At 39.8% G+C, this 18,567-nt stretch overlaps 1 protein-coding gene and 1 pseudogene across 1 annotated transcript; both read right to left on the bottom strand.

The window, feature by feature from the left end:
• Positions 1-6,919: 6,919 nt before the first annotated feature.
• On the bottom strand, positions 6,920-10,867 carry LOC138093283 (olfactory receptor 4P4-like; annotated as a pseudogene).
• A 6,788-nt stretch (positions 10,868-17,655) lies between these two features.
• Positions 17,656-18,567, bottom strand: LOC138092667 (olfactory receptor 4C11-like). The gene has a single exon (XM_068988732.1). The coding sequence runs from the start codon at positions 18,565-18,567 to the stop codon at positions 17,656-17,658; it is 912 nt and encodes a 303-aa protein (XP_068844833.1).

Raw genomic sequence — 18,567 nt, 5'->3', positions numbered from 1 at the left:
ATGGACAGAGGAGCCTGGCAGGCTACAGTCCATGGAGTTGCAAAGAATTGGACATAACTCTTTCACTTTATTTACTGAAGGGCATCTTAGATGTTTCAAGGTATGGCAGTTATAAATGAAGTTGGTATAGACATCCATGTGCAACCAAATGTATTTGCAGTCAGTTTGTTTGTTCTTTTCTATATCACATTTGTCTTTTGCTGATTTTATTTTATTTTTCCTAAGTGTATAAGGTAAGGTCTTTGGTTTTGGCTCTCATTCACTTATCAGTTTTAGACAAGTAGGAGTAGGTGAATATTTACACACTTTAATTTAGTTCCTTAAGTTTTATGGGGAATGTTTTTAAAATGTGGTCAGTAGGTAAAATATATGTTAGTCTGAATTTTTGCTTCTTCCTCTGTCTACGCTAATTACAATTATTATTTTTTATTTCAAAGGAAAGTCAGGACACTTGACGAAGAAACTACCTTAAAACATAATCTACATACTGATATTCTTTGTTGCTGTTGTTGCACAATTCATTTCTCAATGACTCTAGAGGATGTATATATGAATGTTCTATCAGAAATTGTAAATGTTACTTTAATTTTAGATTGCAACTTCTCCGGTACCACAGAATCAGTATCAGTACATGATTTGATGCATAAGTGCAATGTTTTTAATAAAAATATAATTTAAAATATATTTGCTATTTTTTTTTTTAAGGATACAGGATGCTTGGGGATGGTGCACTGGGATGACCCACGAGATAGTATGGGGAGGGAGGTGGGAGGGAGGTTCAGGATTGGGAACACGTGTACATCCGTGGCGGATTCATGTTGATGTATGACAGAGAAAATACAATATTGTAAAGTAAAAAAATAATAATAATAAAATAAAATATATTTGCTTATAATTCATTGATCCATTACTTCTCATTACATAATAAAAGTCATTTATGACAAATCCATAGGTAACATCATGCTCAGCAGTGAAAGCAGAAAGTCTTTCTGTTAAATCAGAAATGAAACAAGCCTGCCCACTCCCACCACTTACATTTAACAAAGCATTGGAAGTCCCACACAGCAATCAGACAAGAAGAAGAAATAAAAGCTATCCACATTGAAAGGGAAAAAGTAAAACTCACTCTTTGCAGATGGCATAACTTTATATAGAAAAGTCTAAAGTCTCCTCCTTTAAAATATTAGAAAAATGAACTTAGCAAAGTTACCAGATTTAAGATTAGTATATACCTGTTGCTTTTCTAACACTAATAATGAACTAACAAAGAGGGACAATATTTTTTTTAATTCCTGGTTAAAATGACATCAAAAAGAGTAAACTACCTAGTAATAGTTTATTGTGGTTCATGGGGTTCTTATGGCCTTGAGAACCCAATGAACAGTATGAAAAGGCAAAATGATAGGATACTGAAAGAGGAACTCCCCAGGTTGGTAGGTGCTCAATATGCTACTGGAGATCAGTGGAGAAATAACTCCAGAAAGAATGAAGGGATGGAGCCAAAGCAAAAACAATACCCAGCTGTGGATGTGACTGGTGATAGAAGCAACGTCCAATGCTGTAAAGAGCAATATTGCATAGGAACCTGGAATGTCAGGTCCATGAATCAAGGCAAATTGGAAGTGGTCAAACAAGAGATGGCAAGGGTGAACGTCAACATTCTAGGAATCAGCGGACTAAAATGGACTGGAATGGGTGAATTTAACTCAGATAACCATTATATCTACCACTGTGGGCAGGAATCCCTTAGAAGAAATGGAGTAGCCATCATGATCAACAAAAGTGTCTGAAATGCAGTACTTGGATGCAGTCTCAAAAATGACAGAATGATCTCTGTTCATTTCCAAGGCAAACCATTCAATATCACAGTAATCCAAGTCTATGCCCCAACCAATAATGCTGAAGAAGCTGAAGGTGAATGATTCTATGAAGACCTACAAGACCGTTTAGAACTCACATCCCAAACAGATGTCCTTTTCATTATAGGGGACTGGAATGCAAAAGTAGGAAGTCAAGAAACACCTGGAGTAACAGGCAAATTTGGCCTTGGAGTACGGAATGAAGCAGGGCAAGGGCTAATAAAGTTATGCCAAGAAAATGCACTGGTCCAAGCAAACACCCTCTTCCAACAACACAGGAGAAGATTCTACACATGGACATCACCAGATGGTCAACACCGAAATCAGATTGATTATATTCTTTGCAGCCAAAGATGGAGAAGCTCTATACAGTCAACAAAAACAAACCAGGAGCTGACTGTGGCTCAGATCATGAACTCCTTATTGCTGCATTCAAACCTAATTTGAAGAAAGTAGGACAAACCGCTAGACCTCAGGTATGACCTAAATCAAATCCCTTATGATTATACAGTGGAAGTGAGAAACAGATATAAAGGCCTAGATCTGATAGATAGAGTGCCTGAAGAACTATGGATGGAGTTTCGTGACATTGTACAGGAAACAGGGATCAAGACAATCTGCATGGAAAAGAAATGCAAAAGAGCAAAATTGCTGTCTGGGGAGGACTTACAAAGAACTGTGAAAAGAAGAGAAGTGAAAAGCAAAAGAGAAAAGGAACAGTATAAGCATGTGAATGCAGAGTTCCAAAGAATAGCAAGGAGAGATAAGAAAGCCATCCTCAGTGATCAATGCAAAGAAATAGAGGAAAACAACAGAATGGGAAAGACTAGAGATCTCTTCAAGAAAATTAGAGATACCAAGGGAACATTTCATGCAAGATGGGCTTGATAAAGGACAGAAATGATATGGACCTAACAGAAGCAGAAGATATTAAGAAGAGGTGGCAAGAATACACAGAAGAACTGTACAAAAATGATCTTCATGACCAAGATAATCACAATGGTGTGATCACTCACCAAGAGCCAGACATCCTGGAATGTGAAGTCAAGTGGGCCTTAGAAAGCATCACTATGAACAATGCTAGTGGAGGTGATGAAATTCCAGTTGAACTATCTCAAATCCTGAAAGATGATGCTGTGAAAGTGCTACACTCAATATGCCAGCAAATTTGGAAAACTCAGCAGTGGCCACAGGACTGGAAAAGGTCAGTTTTCATTCCAATCCCAAAGAAAGGCAATACCAAAGAATGCTCAAACTACTACACAGTTGCACTCATCTCACACACTAGTAAAGCAAGGCTCAAAATTCTCCAAGCCAGGCTTCAGCAATACATGAACTGTGAACTTTCAGATGTTCAAGTTGGTTTTCGAAAAGGCTGAGGAACCAGAGATCAAATTGCCAACATCCACTGGATCATGGAAAAACCAAGACCATTCCAGAAAAACATCTACTTCTTCTTTATTGACTATGCCAAAGCCTTTGACCGTGTGGATCATAATAAACTGTGGAAAATTCTGAAAGAGACGGGCATATCATACTACTTGACCTGCCTCTTCAGAAACCTATATGCAGGTCAGGAAGCAACAGTTAGAACTGGATATGGAACAACAGACTGGTTCCAAATAGGAAAAGGAGTACGTCAAGGCTGTATATTGTCACCCTGCTTATTTAACTTCTATGCAGAGTACATCATGAGAAACGCTGGGCTGGAAGAAGCACAAGCTGGAATCAAGCTTACTGGGAGAAATATCAATCACCTCAGATATGCAGATGACACTGCCCTTATGGCAGAAAGTGAAGAGGAACTAAAAAGCCTCTTGATGAAATTGAAAGTGGAGAGTGAAAAAGTTGGCTTAAAGCTCAACATTAAGAATTGAGCCAGAGGAATGGTATGGGGAGGGAGGTGGGAAGGGCATTCAGGATTGGGAACATGTGTACACCTGTGGCTGATTCATGTTGATCTATGGCAAAACCAATACAATATTATGAAATTTAAAAAAAAAAGTAAAAGAAAAATAAAATAAAATCAATTTAAAAAAAAAAAAGAAAGAAAACTAAGATCATGGCCTCTGGTCCCATCGCTTCATGGGAAATAGATGGAGAAACAGTGGAAACAGTGTCAGAATTTAGTTTGGCGGGGGCTCCAGAATCACTGCAGATGGTGATTGCAGCCATGAAATTAAAAGACACTCCTTGGAAGGAAAGTTATGGCCAACCTAGATAGCATATTCAAAAGCAGAGACATTACTTTGCCAACAAAGGTCTGTCTATGGTTTCTCCAGTGGTGATGTATGGATGTGAGAGTTGGACTATAAATAAAGCTGAGTGCAGAAGAATTGATGTTTTTGAACTGTGGTGTTGGAGAAGACTCTTGAGAGTCCCTTGGACTGCAAGGAGGTCCAACCAGTCCCAGGGAGATCAGTCCTGGTGTTCTTTGGAAGGACTGACGCTAAAGCTGAAACTAAAACTTTGGCCACCTCATGCGAAGAGTTGACTCACTGGAAAAAGCTCTGACGCTGGGAGGGATTGGGGGCAGGAGGAGAAGGGGACAACAGAGGATGAGATGGCTGAATGGCATCACCGACTCGGTGGACATGAGTTTGAGTGAACTCCGTGAGCTGGTGATGGACAGGGAGGCCTGGTGTGCTGCAGTTCATGGGGTCACAAAGAGTTAGACATGACTGAGCGACTGAACTGAGCTGAACTGACCTAGTAATAAACTTAACCAAGAAAGCAAAAAACCTACACTCTGAAAAAAATTTTTAAAAAGGAAAAGGAAAATGATGGAAGAAATTATAGACAATGCAACTAAATGAAAACACATCTTATGCTCTTGAATTATAATAATTAATATTATTAAAATATCTACACTATTTAATACAATCTAGAAATATAATACAATTCCTATCAAAATACCCACAAAATTTTTACATAACTAGAACAAATAATTCTAAAATTCATATGAAACAAAAAGATCCCAAATTAACAAAGCAAATTTGAACAACAACAACAAAAAAAGCTGAAGGTATCACAATTCCACTCTTCATACAATATTCAAAGCAACAGTAAACAAAATGCATGGTATTGGTACACAAACAGACTTATGGATCAATGGAACATAATGGACAGCCCAGAAATAAACCCATGGACACCTATGGTGAACTAGTCTTCTACATAAATGCCAAGAATACATAATGGGGAAAAATATAATTTCTTCAGCATTCCCTGTCTGGTATAGCATGGGATTTATGCTAATTTTTAGTTTTTCTGACATATTATTAATAAATAAGGTGAATTTTATATACAAGAGAACAATATATACATTCATTAAAAAGAGAATACAGAGTCTTTGAATTTAATTACATAAATGTTTAATTACAGTTTAGTAAAAGTGAAATCGCTCAGTTGTGTCTGACTCTTTGCAACCCCGTGGACTGTAGCTCTCCAGGTCCCTCTGTCCACAGGATTCTCCAGGCAAGAATACTGGAATGGGTTGCCACTTCCTTCTCCAGGGGATCTTCCCAACCCAGGGATCGAACCCGGGCCTCCCACACTGCAGGCAGACGCTTTATTCTCTGAGCCACCAGGGAAGCTAATTGCAGCTTAATTTGTCTCAAACTTATTATAAGAAACTTCAGAGGTACAAAGAAATAGAAAGATACATAATTTTTGCCTCAATCAAACAGGGAAAATGCAATTCACACACACACACAACTGTAGTATGGGGTTTGGGTTATTTGGTATACGGTAAATGTACAGCTGAAAACCAATAAAAGGAAAAGAAAAGCAAAAGGGAAATACTTCTGGTCTATTTATGGATCTGCAAAATATTCCTGAATAAGAAATATCTGAAATGTGAATAATATTTAAGACATGGACCCTAAAACATAAGAGTAGAGGGATCCTAGCCAGAGAAAATAGAAGGAAAAAAGTCATAGATTGCCAGATTTTAGGGTAAGTTTAGAGAATGTAGAGGGGCCCAATGTAGCTTGATAAAAGCATCTAATGAAAGGAATTGAGAGAAAAAAAACATAAAGAAACAAGAAAGAACCTAGTATGAGTTTCTTGTAGCCATACCCCAAGCAAAATTTAACAGATGGTAGCCCAATTCATAGTTCATTTATGAAGCATAATATTATCTCATTCCATAGACATTCATTTTCAAAAACATTAGAACTGAACAAATTTCTAAGAGAAAGGCAGAAAACCAAACAAATTGAGGAGTCACCCAGGTTTCCTTGACCACACAGTCTCATTGTAACCCCATAATTTCTTTCAATGTGATGATTTATGAAATTAGATAGTTATACCTAATTTTCTGATGCACGAGTGAGAAGGTTGGATTTTATTCCAAGGAAAATAGGGTTCCTCAGCAATTACTGGGCAGGTCGGTCGTACTATAAGAGATGTACTTTAAAAGGACAATTCTTGCATTCCTCCAAGTCACATGCAAAACTAGTTGGGTCCTTTAAAATGAAGATTGTAGTCTGAATCACAGTAGCATGCTTCTTTGGCTAACCTAATGCCAGGTGTGAGAGGTAGACTATAAAGAAAGCTGAGCACCAAAGAATTGATGCTTTTGAACTGTGGTGTTGGAGAAGACTCTTGAGAGTCTCTTGGACTTCAAGGAGACCCAACCAGTCCATCCTAAAGGAAATCATTCCTGGGTGTTCATTGGAAGGACTAATGCTGAAGCTGAAACCCCAATACTTTGGCCATTTGATGCGAAGAACTGACTCATCTGAAAAGACCCTGATTCTGGGAAAGATTGAAGGCAGGAGGAGAAGGGGATGACAGAGGATGAGATGGTTGGATGGCATCACCGACTCAATGGACATGAGTATGAGTAAACTCCAGGAGTTGGTGATAGACAGGGAGGCCTGGTGTGCTGCAGTCCATGAGGTCACAAAGAGTCGGACATGACTGAGCAACTGAACTGAATGCCAGATGACATTTAATTCAATTCCTCAAAGAAAGTGTCTGTTTTTTTCTAATACCTCAAAGGACACAGGTCCTGGAGATGAGACATGAGTTCTAAACCATAATGAATATCACCCTATTTACTTTAAATCTGAATGTGTCACTTTAGGCCATACCTTCCTCATGGCAATTTTCATCTCCATGTTTCTCAGGGTGTAGATGAGAGGGTTCAGCATGGGGGTAATCACAGTGTAAAACACAGAGATATCCCTGTTCTTGTTCTCGCTCCCTGCAGGTAGAACATAAGTATAGATACAGGGCACAAAGAATAACACTGCAACTGTTATGTGAGAACTACACGTTGAGAGAGCTTTTTTTCACCCTGCAGAAGAATGTGTTCTAAGGTTATATAGTATGACTATGTAAGAAGCTACTAGAACAAGAAATATGACAACCACAACCATTCTTGAATTTGCAATCACTAAGATACTCAAACGTGAATATCTTTGCACACCATTTTCAAAAGAGGCTTCGTATCACATAGGTAGTGATCTATCTGATTAGGACCACAGAAAGGTAACTTGAGTACCATGAGAAGTAAAGCAATAGAATGCCAAAAACCCACAGCCCAGGCCAGGACAATCAGCATGTCACACCTCTGTCTGTTCATGATGACCATGTAGTCCAGGGGCTTGATGATGGCGACGTAGTGGTCAAAAGCCAAGGACACCAAGATGAGTATTTCCACACCTGCCAGCAAGTGGGCAGTGAAGAGCTAGGTCATACAGTCGTTATAGGAAATGTCTCTTCATGCTGCAACTAGGTCCCAGATTAGCCTGGGGACCACTGCCGGGAGCCAACATGGGAGATCCCACCCATGGCAAAGGTCATGAGGAAGAGACCTGACAGGCAAAGGCGAGTCAGGACTCGAGAGACTCCCCAACCCCACCCGTGACAAGGTCATGCAGAAGAGGCCCGACGGGCAAGGCGGATCAGGACTCAAGGGGTCCCCTGGATCTGCTTGAGCATCTACCTGCTGGGGTCCAGCCCCTGTGGATCCAGGGTGATTCGAAGGTGGGGATGGAGTCGGCATCTTTGGAAAAATACATATTTAATCACAGATATACAGAGATTAGAAACGGATAGTGTAATAGGAAGATTAGTGGAGAAAAAGAGGCTGAATAACTTGGATTACATGGAATAGCATCCATGCTCCAGATGGGAATTCAGCCAGAAAAACGGGAGCAAGAAAGAAGCGACATGGGGGAATCAGTCTTTCTGGAAACTGATCCGATTTCTTTATTTTTGAGTTTGCTTATATACCTTTTGTTACACATAGGGATGAATACAGAGTCACACGGTGGTCAGCCAGTCCTGACCTTTATCAAAATCAGGTGCTTCACATAAATGTATAAAAAAAGGTACATCATCTTCTGGCCATGAGTGAGACTTGCTGACATTTTATGATCCTTTCTTTCTGATAACCAAAAAACTTATTTCTTCCAAGGGTGTTTTTTCTTAAACCAGGCACCACCCTCCAAATAAAGTTACATTCCTATAGGGTGAGGGTGTAGTGAGTTACAATCAAGAAAGGAATTTATTTAACCCAAAATTAACATGATTAATCTTAAAGGTTAATACTTATTTCTCCTATATGCTTAAAGGTTAATACTTATTTCTCCTATATGTTAGTTATATTCATTATAAGGGTAGGGAACATGGAGATTTAGCAGCAAACATCAGCCCAACAAATGAAAATCCTTTCACCAATGTTCCCCTTAAGATCTATTTGGTCTTAAGATAGTGATAAAGTTACGTTTTTACATAACAAGGACACAGTGATTTATAACAAAGCACAGTGATCTATTATAAAAGAGAAAAGCCATTAACTCAAAAAGTCTAGTATTGCTAACATCAAAAACTACTATATTTCCTTTTCTATAGTCCAAATATATTGATTAATATATTCCCAGGTGCCTAAGGATATGGAGACCTGGCGGCAATCATTAACTCCGGGAGAAGAAAAAGCCCTATGCTAATTAAGACTCTCAAAATACTCCAAAACTCTCTGCGCTGTTTATGGTTAAGAGGTAGTAAACAATCATGTGCCTAGTGGCAGGAGTATGGATAATCCTGTCACACAAGCTAGTCTGTCAGCAGAGAGGTTTGACCTGAGACATCCTTGTCCCACCCAGAGCAGGGAATTAGCAGCAATTATTGACACAACAAATGAAGAACCCTTCACCAATATAATTCCTAACCAACCCACTATACTAATAATTTCCAACTCCCCAAAAGAATTTGCCTTTAGTAAGCCTAAAACATCTCACGCCTCTCAGGTTGGGAGGCTGTAAACAATCACATGTGGCCGGACGAACCTATACAGGTGGGCTAGATAACCTTCAGAGGAGTTTGTAAACTGAAACACTCTTGTCACACCCAGGAATTTTCATTGCCTTGGAGCTGCACGTTTACTCCTTCTCCGAGAGAAACGGTTATGGGGGAGAGCCCCCCGTAAAGTCAGAGGTGTAGGTGAGAGCATAAAACAGACTCTGGTTTTGGGGTTAGATGCTCGGGAACAGGGGGTTTTCCAAGGCTTGATCACACCTTTGCGTATGCCAAGCCTCCTTCCTCATGACCTTTGCCATGGGCGGAGTTCCTCACGCTGGCCCCCGGCATCTACCCCCGAAACCAAAATCTGTCTGTTATACTACACTCCTCTGACATTAACAGGGGCTATCCCCGACCACCTTTCTCTGAAGAAAATCAACTTAGAGCTCTAGTTAATAAATTTCCTGAGCATAATAGAGTGTTCCAATCCAAACCCCTCTGATGACTTTTTAGCTTGCCTGACAGATTTGTTCAGACTCCTGCAGTTACGCATGTGATTGTTTACAGCCTCCCAACTGTGAGATGCACGGGAAGCTTAAAACATTCTAGGAATGCAGAGCCTTTCCAGGAGTTAAAAATCATTAGAATAGAACTGGTTAAGGGTTTCATAGTTGAGCCAATACTTGCCACCAAGTTTTCATATGGTTCATTATGTACCTGGGAGTGCGTTAATTAATATAGTTAATATATAGAGATATAAGTAAGTAGCCTTGATATTTACAACATTAAACCTTGAGTTAATAAATTCCTTCCTTTTTATAGCCCACCGCACCTTTGCCCTATAGGAATGCAACTTTATGTAGTGCTTTCAGGGAGTGGCTCTAGACTTTAGAAGAATCAACTTTAGAAAATAAGTTTTCTGGTTAATTAAGCTTTATCAGAAAAAAAGGGTCATAAAATGTTAGCAGGCCTCCTGGCCAGAAGATGATGTAAACCACGTAAAACTTTTGCATATGGAAAGGTGTGCAGAAAGAAAGCCTGGTCTCAACAAGGGTCAGAACTGCTGACCCTGCATGACTCTGCATCTTCCATTATTCTCTATATTCAGCTCAAGCTATATAAGCTCTGCTGGAATATAAAGTTTGGGGCCTTGCCTCATCATCGCTTGGCTCCCCCATGTCTTTCTATGTTTCTTTCTTTATCTTTTCAGGCTGACTCCCTGGGGTGTAGGGGCCCTCTGAGTTCACTCTCCTGCCCGGGCTTCTAAGACCCACACGAGAAGGAGCCCAAGGCAGGGCACCTTCCGCTATTCAAGAGGGCGCCTATGGCCTATGTGAACAGAGCAAGTCTCTTGTCTGAGGCTTTATTGGCTTTCTGCGTAAACCAAGGAATATCAGTCTCTTTTCTCTCCTCTATTCTCTTAACTGCAAATTCTTTCCTCGTCTCTCTCTATATTTATATATCTCTCTTGCCTCACCATCCACGCTTCGGATACCCTGGATCCAACCGGGCCTAGACCCCCGGGGCTGGACCACTGTGGAGGTGTAGCTGACATCCATGAGGGAGAGGTGACAGAAGAAGCGGTGCATCGTTTGTGGCATTAGAAGGCTGCAGGTGATGGTGAGAGAGACGGTGAAATTCCCCAGTAAGGCAGCCAGGTAACAGAGAAGGAACAAGGAAAAGAACAGTAGCTCTATTTTCTTATTTCCCCACAACCCTATAAAAACAAATTCTGTGACATTGTTTTGGTTTTCCATGAGGCTGAGTAGAGTTCAGAGGACACAACAGAAATTCAGTTCATCTGAAACAATACGGAACATAATACATCTTTAATTGCATATTTACAGTTTTGGATTATTGTACATTGAGCAAAGATGTAGGTCACAGAAAATTTACTATAAGCAATCTATCATTTGATATTCAGAGCAACATATTTCGAACATTATTTAATAAAATAATAATTATTTCTGGAACATAACAACCCAACCAAGAGGTGGTATTCTGATACTCATTTTATGCTTGTAAAATAAAAGCAAGAGGTTTCAGTAATTTGCACCAAATCATTAAGATATTAAGTTGCAATCAAACTAAGATGAGCCTGACTCTGATACCAGAGTTCATGGTCTTTGGAACTATGCAACAACATTAACTGACCATAGAAATTCCAGCTTTTGTCCATCTCTGTAAAAAATATAAAGTCATTCTCCATCCAGCCTTTAGCCAGCTATGTAATGGCTATTTAAATACTTAAGAAAATCTCTCCACTTCTTCATGTGCATGTAAATCACGTACAAAGTCCCAATTTCAGATGAACATTCTATACATTCAGTGGAACTAAATATTATTTTTGAAAATTTTGAAAAATGCTTTTAGTTGTAGCAGAGCATACCTGTATTAGTTGAAAAATATTTTCAGTGACTCTCCTTGTAGTCGTGTGTGATAAAGATCCAGAACATGGAGAGACTGGAAACAGAGAAGTTAACAACAGTGTGAACCATGTGAATATAGGAAGAAAGGTTATTGTTACATAAAATTCACTTTAACCTTAATTTCTATAAATATATGTTTCAGAGGTTTCTGTTGATACTCCTTAGAGCTAGTAGGGTTTTTTTGTTTTGTTTTTTTTTCGACATTGGATGAACTCAACACAAAGAATGACCTATTTAGTTAAACACTTTTAGAACAGTGGCAGCTTTTTGATATAGTAAACCAAGGAGAACAGAGTGAATATGTTGAAAAAAATCAACTTTTACCCAAAACCAAATGTTCTCCACAATAAAATCATTGTTTGCATCAAATACTGTTAATTGTAATTTGTTTTTGTTTAATGGCATCATTGAGAAACAATGGGATATGTTAGATAGATCCATCATCTAATGATACAAGCTCACATATTCTGTTTGATTTTTGTTGAGTACTATACGGTTCACCCTCTCTAAGCCTTCTTCAACTGGCAAGTGAAATTAATACTGCTGGGTGTATTTTCCTTACAGCAAGAACAAAAGTGAAATTCACACCTAGTCTATATTTATGTGGAAGACTGATCACAGGATATAAACAAATTTAAAGATACTTTCTATTAAAATTATAGTAGAAATTATAAAAAACTAGAGAAGCAAAACTGTAGAAAATGCAACTCTTAGTTTAGCATATTTTTTAAACAGAAGTACAAGCCTCAGCATCCCTTAATATTTGAATCAGTGCTGTGCTACTTGCTATGGTTCAGCAGAACTTTGGAAAATACAGACTCACAGAAAAAGATCCTTCAGTGCAGGCCTTATTCATCTTTTGGTCTTCCTTTAAACCGGAAAAAAAAAAAAAAAAGACTCCACCTTGTCCCTTTCTTTGTCCCTCCCTGTCTAAGCAGGTAAAGAAGTAAACCTCTGACATGCTTGATGCATGTCCTGACTAGTAAATGAGTGCAAACTTCCAGATGGGTCAAACGAAGAGATCAGCATTTTAGATGTATATCTGAAAAATTATAGTAAGGAGTAAGGGACAGAGAGATTAGAGAACGGTGGCAGAAATCAGAGCAAACGGGGAAATTTTGACTGTGGGAAAGAGCCAGAAAAAGAAGAAGAATTAGGGGATGAGACAGGGCAAATCTCACTAGACAAGGGTGAGCAAAGACCCATGTTAGGGATAAAAAGTAGTTTATCCCAGGTTTTCACTAGAGAGTTGATTTTTCTCTTCTCCAGCCCTCATATTATCCCTTACTCCAATCCCAGAAGGAGAATGTGATTTGGGGCTGTAAGTAGGGGTGATGGGGTGTCCTGGACAGAAAATGTTAGTGTAATGATTAGGACAATAAGTATCACAACATCACCAGGATCAGTGCATACCCACTGCATATCATTAATCCATGCCCTGTCCTTTTCCTACCCTTATGCCTTGTAAATAAGAAATGTGTAGGCACAGAAAATTGTACCTCTGCTCCCTTCAATATGCCCCCTTTTGGTTAAGAATTGGGCCTGAGCCAGTGTTGCATTAAGCAGAGATGGAGAGTTGGACTGTGAAGAAAGCTGAGCGCCAAAGAATTGATGCTTTTGAACTGAGGTGTTGGAGAAGACTCTTGAGAGTCCCTTGGACTGCAAGGAGATCCAACCAGTCCATCCTGAAGGAGATCAGTCCTGGGTGTTCATTGGAAGGACTGATGTTGAAGCTGAAACTCCAATACTTTGGCCACCTGATGGGAAGAGTTGACTCATTGGAAAAGACTCTGATGCTGGGAGGGATTGGGGGCAGGAGGAGAAGGGGACGACAGAGGATGAGATGGCTGGATGGCATCACCCCCTTGATAGACATGAGTCTGAGTGAACTCCGGGAGTTGGTGATAGACAGGGAGGCCTGGCGTGCTGCAGTCCATGGGGTCGCAAAGAGTCAGACACGACTGAGCAACTGAATGAAGCAACTGAATGAAGGAAGTGAAAGTGAAATCGCTCAGTCATGTCTGACTCTTTGCGATCCCATGGACAGTAGCTTGCACCAGGTTCCTCCATCCATGGGATTTTCTAGGCATGAGTACTGGAGTAGGTTGCCGTTTCCTTCTCCAGGGAATCTTCCCGACCCAGGGATCGAACCCAGGTTTCCCGCATTGTAGACAGACGCTTTACCATCTGAGCCACAAGGGAAGTAATGAAAAAAGTTCGGTTCAGTCAGTTCAGTCGCTCAGGTGTGTCCGACTCTTTGCGACCCCATGAATCGCAGCACGCCAGGCCTCCCTGTCTATCACCAACTCCTGGAGTTCACTCAGACTCACGTCCATCGAGTCAGTGATGCCATCCAGCCATCTCATCCTCTGTCGTCCCCTTCTCCTCCTGCCCCCAATTCCTCCCAGCATCAGTCTTTTCCAATGAGGCAACTCTTCGCATGAGGTGGCCAAAGTACTGGAGTTTCAGCTTTAGCATCAAAAGAAGAGGCTCCCCCAAATATTAAAATCCTCTCATTGCCAACAGAAATGTGTTTCTTGAACTTAAGGTTTCTCAGAAGACAGAACTGGACAGAGGCAACTGAACTAAAACCCAGTCTTGAATGGGAGGCAAGAAAAAGGAAATTGTCCAGTTGGGCTTGAAAACACCTTTTTACTTTGTGGGGCGAAAAAAAAATGATAAAGCTATGAGCTCTTTCTCCTTCAGTTCTGATTTGCTATGAAGATGAATCATGCTCAGTATTTGCAACGTGTACATTGTACTTCAAATGGGTCCATTCTGCTTTCTGTCCCAGGACCTACAGGGAGAGAAGAGACTCCATAGATACCAACCCTTCCTAGAAGGCCTGAGTTAGACTCTCTTCAAAAGGGTCTGTAATACTGGCAGAAAGTTTCTTACTCTGCTCTTATAAATTTCTAGAATAAATAGGAAATATTCCCACTAGTCTGTGATAAAACTATCTCTAAATAGCCAGATTCATTACCCCAAATCCTTCCCTGGCAGAGCATGTGAATTAAACATTTCCTCTTCCTCCAACAGATATTTATAGGGATTTCATGAAAAGTTCTTTGCTGAGGCTTTGAAGGAAAAAATGTCTTCACCCTTCCCACCCAACCCTGAAGGATTTGCTAAATGAGCTATTTAGTTCAGTTAATCCAGAATCACAGCAAACCATGAGGCTAATAAATCCCAGACAAGATTGTCAAATGGGAGATTCTGCCCGGAGAGCCCTCCCCTTCTCCTACTCTGTCTTAATGAATGGGACACCTTCCATTTCAGTTACCAAGAGCTGCACTCATGTACCCTACTCCAAGGAAAAACACACGTTCAAAGTCACATGGAGGTATAGACTACAAAAAGTTACCAAAGACTCTGTCCTTTAAGTCAAATCTTTCCCAATGACAGAAGCAGCTCTGAGTGTAGGGAAAGGTTCAGATGGATCTGATCTAAAAGAATTCTAGCTTCAAGACTTATGTTTCTGTGGCTTTAAGCAAGTTTCTTAACTTCTCCTAGTTTCATATTCTAGAAACTGTTACTGTTAGATATGTTAATTATTATATAAATCCTGATGATACCAGTGAAATATACCTAATGACAATGAAAACTACTAATTTAATTTTCTATAATTCCTATAGCATTTTGAAATCAGTCACTAGATAAAGGAAGGGAGAAGAGAAAAATGGAAAGAAAAATGTTTTTACATACTTTTATATTTAAATGAACTTCTTAAAGTATGATTTACATACAATAGACTGCACCATTTTAAACATACAGTAAATAACTTATGACAAATATATGCACTCATGTAAATGCCACCACATGACAGGGGAATATTAATTTTGTTCTTTTAGTCAAAGGACCAGATTATGGCTTTCTGTATGTCTTCTCTTCATAAATATATTCTTTACTTTTCCTTCTGCTTTTTATCATTTGGTATTATAAAATGGTTTCTTCTGAAGTAAGACAGACAATCCGTTCCGTGCCACTCTCTAGCCTCTGGTGGTTTATATATGTTTCTACAATTATTTATTTATTACCCGACAGGTACTTGACCATTTACACTATGCCAGGTGCTATTCGAGGCACTGAAGATGTAATATTATTTTTAAGACACAAATTCCTACCATCGTAACCAGAAAATAAAATGAGTAAACTGTATGACAGGTTAGAGAATAAGTGTTAAGGAGAAAAATTAAGCAGAGGTGGAGGAATAGGAGATACAGAAGGTTACTGGATGGGTGCTGCAATTTTATGAAGTAGTCTGAAAAGTCATTATTGAGAGGATACATTTTAATAATAAATCAAAACTATTGAGGGGATAAGCTACGAATATATCCAGAAGAATAGTAATTGAGAGACAGGAAACAGGCTTGCAAAGATCCTTAGAAATGATCACAGCAAGAAGACCAGTTACTATCTTTAACCATGAGAAGTTGTTAACAGAAGAGAATATAATCAGATCTTCCACATTTTGATTGTCAGAGTCTAAAGGTCCATGAGTGCTGAGACTCCCAAAGAGACACGCTCATGCAGAACATCTCAGAGTGACATCATATGAGTTCATCTGCCACAGTTCACAGTCCAGTTTTCAGATCTATAGGGAAATCAGTCAGTGCAGTCGCTCAGTCGTGTCTGACTCTTTGTGACTCCACAGACTGCAGCACGCCAGTCTTCCCTGTCCATCACCAACTCCCAGAGCTTGCTCAAACTCATGTCCATTGACTCAGTGATGCCACCCAACCATCTCATCCTTTGTCGTCCCCTTCTCCTCCTGCCTTCAATCTTTCCCAGCATCAGGGTCTTTTCCAATGAGTCAGTTCTTCACATCAGGTGGCCAAAGTATTGGAATTTCAACTATAGCAAAATAGTCTTGATTATATTTATTCTCAGAGGTAGACTCAATGTCTGTTTCCTTGCGGGCTGGCTCCTACTGCTGATACTCGTTAGTTAACAGTACTCAAGCAAGAATACAAATTTAGTGAGATACATGAAGAATAAGAGCTTCCCAGGTGGCACGGAATCTGCCTGCCAATGCAGGAGATGCAAGAAATGCAGGTTTCATCACGGGGTCAGGAACATCTCCTCGATAAGGAAATGGCAACTCACTCCAGTGTTCTTGCCTGGAGAATCCCATGGACAGAAGAGGCTGGCAGGGTGCAGTCCATGGGGTCTCAAGACAGTCAGACATGACTGAGCGACGGAGCTCACACACACACATTATGACATTAGTTCTGTTGTATTTGTCAGTTATTGCCTTTTTCATATGTGTGATCTCATCCATAGGTGTTAGATTTTATAACTCTAACAGCTTTATAAAATGGTCATCCATTCAGAAGTAAACAAAGACGGGGAAGTGTCCATGAATTTAAACTACAAAAACAGATATATATAAAAAACTAAGAAATATGAAAATAATAATCAGCATGATGAACAAAACATATTAATGTATATACAGAGAAATTATGTATCAATACAGTGAATATCTTTGTTATAACTAGAATTATCTGATTTGAATAGGAAGTGATGCATTATTTCCCTGTACATACACAGGCAAAGAAAAAGCTAGTTTTTAAGAGTATTACAAAGGGGAGACAAGCACCAAATAAAGAGGCTTGACTAGTTGATATTTATGCTTCTTGGGGAGCATAGGTTTCTGGGAGTGATGTTATGCTATTGACTCTTGAGCCAGAAAGTATATGATACAGACGTAGCAGTCCCAGAGCTGGTTTACCAACAAAATGGATGATAGAAATCAGGGACAAACTATTAAACTTGGATAAGAAAAATAAAAAATAATGTACAAAACCAGAAGGTAAACCTACAGAAAGAACAGGATGTGGCTCACAAGCAGAAACATAGAAGCAGACAGCTGACACGAGGAATGGGCTTGTGCCCCACAAATGGATGGGACTTCAAGTTGTCTCTCTGAGACATCGGTTAAAATAATACAGATTTTGCCAGGTGCTCATTCTGCCTATTCCCCTAAATGCCCCACTGGAACACATTTATACTGTCCACAATAGAATGAGAACATTTTCTCTTTTCCATCAGTCCAATTATACTTAAACTCTGACAGAATTAGCAGTTGGCATCTTTCTGCTCTTCGCCATCTCAAGTCAGACTTTGTTGCACCATAACTTTCTCACGGCCTGTTTGACTTCTGCATTCCTCAGAGTGTAAATCAGAGGGTTGAGTAAGGGTGTTAAAATAGTGTAAAATACAGCCACCATCTTGTCCACTGGAAATACAGTTAGAGGGCGAGCATATATGTATATACATGGTACAAAGAATAAGATAATAACAATAATGTGAGAGGTGCATGTGGAAAGGGCTTTCCTTCTTCCTTCTGTGCTACAGTTACTCAGAGAATGTAAGATGAAACCATAGGAGATAAGCAGCAACAAGAAACTCACCATGCATATGGTCCCACTGTTAAACACTATGAGTAGGTTGATGACATAAGTGTCCACACAAGCAAGTTTCAACAAAGGTTGCATATCACAGAAATAGTGATCAATAACATTGGGGCCACAGAAGGGTAATTTCAAAACCAAGAGAATCTGTGCTGAAGAATGGATACAAGACCCCATCCAGGCCAGTCTCACCAGTGCACCACAGACACGCTGGCTCATGATGGCTGTGTACCGCAGGGGCTTGCAAATGGCCACATAGCGATCGAAGGACATGAGGACAAGTACCAAGATCCCCATGCACCCGAAGAAGTGAAATGCAAAGATCTGGGTCATGCACTCATTGTAGGAGATGGTTTTCTTCTCAGATACAGAATCTACAATTAGCCTAGGGGCAGTAGTTGTTGAAAGACAGGCATCAACAAAGGACAAGTAGAAAAGGAAGAAGTACATAGGGCTCCCAAGTGTCTGGCTATATCGTATGGTCATCACAATTAGGAAGTTTGCCAACAGAGTCCCAAGGTATAGAAATAAGAAGATAACAAATACTACTTTCTCCTTTAGTACATCCTGTGTTAACCCAAGCAGAATGAACTCATTCACACTGCTGTTCTCCAT

The sequence above is a fragment of the Capricornis sumatraensis genome, chromosome 16 (assembly GCF_032405125.1).
Source record: "Capricornis sumatraensis isolate serow.1 chromosome 16, serow.2, whole genome shotgun sequence".
Lineage (NCBI taxonomy): Eukaryota > Metazoa > Chordata > Mammalia > Artiodactyla > Bovidae > Capricornis > Capricornis sumatraensis.
This window is presented reverse-complemented; position numbering and strand designations above follow the sequence as displayed.